This window comes from Cynara cardunculus, assembly GCF_001531365.2.
Source record: "Cynara cardunculus var. scolymus isolate 2C chromosome LG 15, CcrdV1, whole genome shotgun sequence".
In the NCBI taxonomy this organism is placed as follows: domain Eukaryota; kingdom Viridiplantae; phylum Streptophyta; class Magnoliopsida; order Asterales; family Asteraceae; genus Cynara; species Cynara cardunculus.
In genome coordinates, this window is record NC_037542.1 from 15,210,972 (window position 1) to 15,218,062 (window position 7,091).

The 7,091-nt window shown below is 32.6% G+C and overlaps 2 protein-coding genes across 2 annotated transcripts in view; one reads left to right on the plus strand and one right to left on the minus strand.

Moving 5' to 3' along the window:
- LOC112527851 overlaps nucleotides 1-1,450 on the minus strand; it is a 2,273-nt gene extending 823 nt beyond the window's left edge. The window contains exons 1-5 of the mRNA XM_025138680.1: nucleotides 1,191-1,450; nucleotides 776-864; nucleotides 586-661; nucleotides 453-502; nucleotides 154-369 (exon numbers count right to left, since the gene is read on the minus strand). Of these exons, the coding sequence (XP_024994448.1) occupies nucleotides 154-369; nucleotides 453-502; nucleotides 586-661; nucleotides 776-864; nucleotides 1,191-1,326 (567 nt within the window). The 5' untranslated portion in view covers nucleotides 1,327-1,450. The remainder of the gene's footprint in view (nucleotides 1-153; nucleotides 370-452; nucleotides 503-585; nucleotides 662-775; nucleotides 865-1,190) is intronic.
- A 3,206-nt stretch (nucleotides 1,451-4,656) lies between these two features.
- On the plus strand, nucleotides 4,657-6,644 carry LOC112528587. Its single transcript, XM_025139610.1, has 6 exons — nucleotides 4,657-4,710; nucleotides 5,317-5,353; nucleotides 5,453-5,712; nucleotides 5,896-5,923; nucleotides 6,068-6,180; nucleotides 6,252-6,644. The coding sequence occupies exons 1-6, from the start codon at nucleotides 4,657-4,659 to the stop codon at nucleotides 6,642-6,644; spliced, it is 885 nt and encodes a 294-aa protein (XP_024995378.1).
- Nucleotides 6,645-7,091: the final 447 nt, after the last annotated feature.

Consider the following 7,091-nt stretch of genomic DNA (forward strand, 5'->3'; position numbering starts at 1 on the left):
TACAAACCCATTAAGCCAATTACACAAATAACCCATGGGTCATTACAAACCCATTAAGTCAATTACACAAATAACCCAAGGGTCATTACAAACCCATTAAGTCAATTACACAAATAACCCATGGGCAGAGGCAAACTTAAATGGTCACATTACCTCAAGCTTCTTGGCTTCACCTTCTACAAGAGGAGTTTGCAAGAAATTGCTAATGACCTTCTCCGTACGACTCCCATGTGACAAACTCAATGGGTTTTTTAGTGATTCTTTCATTCTTGTGTTTAAGTCTGTTGCCAGTGGATTTCGGTCATCACCAGATTGGGAAAACAAATTGGGTGTCACTCCAAATCTCATCATCAACTTTGTGGCAGTTTGCTGGAAGGAAGAAAGGTATGGAGTTGGTATAAGATGCAAGCAAAACTATAAGACTTGATATATGATCAAAGCAAGCCACATACAATGAGACTAATTTGTATTTGATGTACAACCCCAGGCTTTATAGCAAGACCTGCATGCAATATTGTTCTGTTTCAATTAAGACCATAAGTGACTAGTATTACTAAATTTTCAACATGAAACATGAATGAATACCAACTCCAAAACCATGGCCGAAACCAACTCCACACCCAATGCCTGCTTCAATGTTTTTCGCTCCCACCATTTTCAACTGAAAAGAATATCATTTCATTACCAATAATAAGCATACATATATATATATAGATATATATATATATATACACACACACACACACACACAGCCTATGGAACTGAATTAGCTTACAGAGTGGTTAACATGCCTTCCAACACCAGAAAAAACATCTGATGCTCCTCTAGCAGCAACCATAACTTGATTTAATACTGGTATTGCACCTGTAATATCCGAAACAATTCATCAATCTGTCCCAAATACAATTCATCAATCTGTCCCAACCAAAATGGTTTACAACTTTTCGATCAATACGTACGGTTTATATTTTAATTCGCACAACAGACAGAAATTGAAGTACATTCTAGGAATTGAAAGAAGAAAACAGTTCTATAACATCACGATCAATCACAAACATTTCAACAATCTGTGATTCAAAACATAAAAAAAATGCATATAATAATTACATACAGGTGGTATCATCATCTTTAGGTTTAAAAATTCCCCCAAATTTCATCTTATTACAAAAACATAGAAGAAATTACCTTACCTAGATTTATAGGCCTTCCAACTCCGATACCAAGACCACATCCGACGCCAAATCCAGTAAACACTTGACCCACCTTGAAAGTAAATGGATTCTGCATCCCTTTTGATACAATTATACTGCCGCTACTACTTTCCATATTCTAGAAACCAGAAGAACGAACCTACTTACTTCAACAAACTTACTATTACTGTTGTTTTTCTGTAAAAATGGCGTCTGCTATGCTAATCGGCACCTGAGGTTTTACGAATTAGAGCGGCGATGGATCAGAGGATGAATGGGACTTTGTATTTACCCCCTTTTTATTTTTATATTACACCCTTATCTATGATATATCGACATTTTTTGTCCTTGGATTTTAACTCCCTTAACTTCATTTATCACTAACGTTTTCTTCATGTTATGTTTTTCTGAATTGTCTGTTGGTTATTTGCTAGAATAAATAAACTCACACACCCTCTTCACTTTTAGTGAGGTTTGAACCTCTGACCTCCTATAAGGTAAAGGACTACGATACCTCTAGGCTAAAAACCCTTTATTATTTGCTCTTTTTATTGTTTGTTATAAGTTTCGATTTTCTACATCCTTGAGCAAATTCCATCAAAGCGTATTTAGACAATTAAAAGGAAAATGTTACTTGCAGTTTAGCAAAGACCAACACTTTTCACACCATTCAATTCTCTAGTTGTGAGATAAATTACAAATAAGCTTAACCATGTTACATTATGGGTTGGGTTTCGATGAGAAGCGTTAGAAGAGATCTTCACCTTTAGATCAATCTTAGTTAAATGTCAACACTAAATGAGTATGTTTGGGGAAGGATCATAAGACATCCTCCTAATCACATTTATCACATAGCATCATCCTCTATCATATAAATTTGACCAAATCTATGAAGATCCTGTAAAAATAAACAGTTAACTATACTAACTATATCAAAAATTGATTGTGTGAATTCTTCTAACTTATCGAATCCTGGTAGGTATATATATTAGGGTTTCTATTGCCAATGTAAGTACCAGTTAAATTTGAAGCTGAAAAGCAGTTAATTACTTGAGAAGAACCAGAGGATGATAGCACAAATTAATAAGAGAAGAGCGATGAGGTGGATAGCAGATCGAATTTGATTTTGTTGTTTGTAAGATTGAGGATTGTGTGTGGGTAATAACACCTCATCATAAATTCTTCTACCAGAGCGTTACATCTGTATAACTTATTTCTTGACTTTAAATTACTTGTTTCTATTTACATATTAAAAAAAATAACATGACCCAACCAAAACCATAAAAGTTTAGGATAAAAAGAAGACATAAAAATCGCACACAATCTGATGTATTCATGAGGTTGTGTGAACCAAAAGAAAAGAAATAGTTGCTTTCAAAATTGATTGATATACCAAATGTCTTACTTTTGATTAATCTGTTACTGGTAAAATAATAGAATTAGATTGATACAACACAATAAAAAAGTAACATTGAATAAAAACCATTTATTACTTGCTTCAAAGCAGACTTACGAAGCAACCTCATCGATGGAATCCCCCCTCGTCTCCATATGACATCTTATCTATACTATATTATAAAGTATTTGACAAAAACTCTTAAAAACCACTTTTATGCGTAAAGTACTGTTTATTAATGCATATTTCTTAAAACTCAATATTACAAGTAGATTGTGCGTAAGTACAACTTATTAAAGCTCAATATCTAAATTCGTGTAACTAACTGCAGATAAACATCTCATTTTAAATATAAAAAATTTAAAATATAATTAAGATAATCATTGAGTTCTAACAGAATATTTAATTATTATATTTATAAAATGTTATATTATTAAACAAAAAATAAATTATTTCATTATTAAAACTCAAATAAGTTATAATAAAAAAATTTAAAGAAATTACATAAAAAATGAGAACTTTTAAATAGTTGATATATATATATATATATATTCAAAAATTTATAATATTTTCGAACTTATATTTTATTCAAAAATAAAACCATTATTGCTTTCTTAAAAACACATAAAATCGTATTATAACATCGACATAAACAAATAAGAAAATAGAACATTAAAATCGAGATGTATTTTGCTGTATTACGTGAGTATTCTTCTGGTATAAACAAATTGAAAAACCAACCATCTTAAAATTAATAGGTATCTATGCATGTGGTCATCTAAAAAGGGATCACCATTCAATTGTAATTACAGTTCTCCTTTCAACAGTAGTATATATGACATAGGGATCATCAGTGTACTATATAAAGTATGAAGTTGCAAGAATCAGAGGTATCAAGAGAAGGGCGATTTGCATTTCTTATATGAACATCAATTGGATCTCGAACAACCTTTAGTGGCTTACCTACTTTAGTGGATCTCGAACCTATTTTTTAAAATCTTTTGATATATATTTTCTTATGTTTTTTCTTTTTGCTTAAATTTTAGTATATAAATAAACACTGATGTATTAGAACATTCTCAACAACTATATTAAATTAAAGATTTTTTTAAAGATTAAAAAAGATACCACGATATAAGTGTCAAAATAAAAAAAAAGTACAATTTTTATTTTTCTGGTATAACTTGTATTGTAATTTAAATATTTTAGATTTAATAGTAAAAGGTAATGTATATTTGTAGCATAGTTTTGTTTAGAAGTAGTGATGAACAAATCGGCCCGGTCTGGTCGGGGACCGTCGGAGGATCGGGACCTAGACCACTAAGGACCGGTTATGGGACCGAAAACCGGGACCTGTTGGGGTTTTTGGTAGTTTCGTGGGACCGGGACCGGTTATGGGACCGAAAACCGAAACCTGTTGAGGTTTTTAGTAGTTTCGTGGGACCGGGACCGGTTATGGGACGGAAACCGGGACCTGTTGAGGTTTTTAGTAGTTTCGTGGGACCGGGACCGGTTATAGGACCGGCTAGGCCTGGTCCGAAAATTCATTAAATTTTACAAGTAAATGTATTTTAAATAATTTTATAATGTATTTTTATAAGACAATGTAATTTTAATTACATTAAAAACGTATTTTTAAAGTGTATTTGAGTGATAAAATTATAAATTTTTTAATGTATTAAAAATATATATCATTAAAAAAATATCTTATTTTTTAATGCCGGGACCGGCGGCCCATGACCGGTTATGAAATACCTTGACCGATCCTATCATTTTCAACCGAGACCGGTTATGGCTGATTATGAAAAAGTTTGAGACCGATTAAGCTTGACCCATGACTGGTTTTTGGCCATCACAGTTTAGAAGTATAAAATAAAATAAGCATATTGGCATTTATTGAATTGAATCAGTATTTTGGGCTATTGTTTGGGTTGGGCTTTGAGCAATCCATCTATCTTTGAAATTCTCCCGCCAAAATGGATGCCCGGGTTTTCTTTCCAAAATTTCAGAATCCTCTATTCCTTGTTCATTCATCACAATTCACAAAGCACTCAAAATCCAACAGAAGAGATGATTCTCATTGCCGATGCAGTTGCAAGTTTGGAGGAATCAGGTGAATCCGCTGTTAACTTTCTCCTCCTCCTCCTCCTCCTTCTCTATGGAATCTGATTAGTCAAGTTCCCCTGCAGAAAATTCAACTAGCTTCCTTCAACAACACGATTCTGATTGTCAGGTATCACAGAAGCTTAATTAGGGTTTTATCCTTGAGTAAATATTTGATAACATCATACTCGTCTAGCTTAATTAGGCTTTTATCCTTAGCTTTCTAACCTAAAAGCTTAAGACAACCTATAATACTTCTACTCATACTCGTCTAGCTTCTTCATGGGTTCAACATACCAGTCTGTGTTTCTTTCTAGTCGCTCTTCACAAAAAAACAAGTCACTTTTTCTCAACTTCAATGTGATAATAGCCATGTTAATCTAAAGTAACATATAAAATAACATAATACTTTCAATTTGAAGTATTAAGCTGCCACACCCATAACATGATTAGGCTCCATGATTTGTATTTGCTTCGACTTATATCATGTATGCTTATTGTTCTTTTTTTGTTGCTTGTGTGCTGTTGTTGTTATGCACGTCTAATTTGGAAGTTGGAAGGGATAAAGGTTTCGGTTTATTCATTTTTTGTTGTGATCCTGAATTTCTTCTATCTGTTCCTTGTTAGGGATTGGGCACTCCAGATTCTCTGTTGCCTCCTTCTGGTATGTACATCATCAAGTCTAAAAATTGAAGCATTCAAGTTATTGCTTTAACAAGGTAACAATGTATGGTATCTAATTTCTGTTGGTTCTATTGATCAGAGCCTCCCAACATCAAGAATTGGTTCTCAAGCTATGAATACGAATCTCTTGTGTTGGAAACCAATGATAATTTTGGATTTTCCGATCATCAAGAAAGCCAAGGTTACAGGGAGGAGTCCAGTGTGGTGGAAAATTCAAGGGAGTTCATCAGAGGTGGGGAAAATGATGGCATGATGAAAAAGAAAAGCATATCAAGTATGCTGATCAAATGCAACCAATCTGAGGAAGATAACAAGTGTGATAATCATTGTCTCAACCAGGTAGGATCATTGATTTTCATTTTCTCAATTAATTTTAAGGACTTGTTTCATAAGTAAAGATGTTTAGGAGTATTAACATCATTTTTATGAAATTCAATCAAGTTAAAGTATTTGACTTGTGCTCATTGAAGGATCAGGATGGATGAATTAACTGAATTTTCAAATTTCTCTATACTTTGTTAGGTTTCAGACTCGCCTGTGCTCTCCCCTGGTATGCATGACATGATATCCTCTGAAAATATGAAGTTTTATACTTTAATATTTATTTATTGCATGAATTTAACATTGGAATTTGTAGATGGTATATAGTATTCTGAAAGATGTAGTTTATTTGTGTGTTTATAAATTAAAACAGAAGCTCCTGGCATTGACAAGTGGTTCTCAAGCTATGCATATGAATCTCCACCATTGGATGATGTCATTCTTTGTGATGATGAAGAAAACACGATGGAGTGTTGTAATGGAAAGGTAAAGCAGATACTTATTGCAGCCTGCATGATGCTATGCATATCTTTTGTTTTAAGATTTTCAACTTGCAGAGGAAGGAAGGAGATGACTTGATTTGCAATCAAAACCTGGAAGGCCAAAGAGTAAAAGATTCAGTAACAAAAGAGAGCGCAATTGAAATAAAAGTGAAAGATGAAAATGTGGAGAATGGTTTTGTTTCAGTGAAACGCAAAAGAGAAGATGTCAGAACTGGTAAGAATGAGTTGAAAAGGACAGCTTCATCATCATCACCATTTGTTGGTAATGGTATTGGTAAGAACAAGATGAAGGATGAAAGAAAGACATTAGCAGATGTGACAAACATTGAAATAAGTGGAAAGTGGAAGTGTCCACGAAAGGGAAAACCAGAGATTGGTCCTCCATTAAAGCAGCTTCGACTTGAACAATGGTTTCATCATCATCATCATCATCATCATCATGTGTAACTCAATGTATGTATCATTTTCAACACCTTCTACTTTATATATATATATATATATATATATAGGTATATATATATATATGAACTTCAGCTAACCATTACAAAATGCAATTCATCTCAGTCCTTAGATATATTGCCATGTTTTAATCCCAAATGGAACTCAACTTTATATAACAATTAATGTAAGATGATCAATTCTAATTTTACATATATATTGATTATATATAATATACTAGAAGAGTACTCGCGCAATGCAGCGAGATACATCGTGTTTTTAATATTTCATTTTATTATTTATCTCAGTCGATGTTATAATATGACTTTATGTGATTTTGAGAAAGCGATGATGTTTTTATTTTTAAATAAAATACATGTTTGACGATATCATAAAAATTTGACAAAAATATATCGATATTAGTATCAAATTAACTATTTGAAATTCCTCATTTTT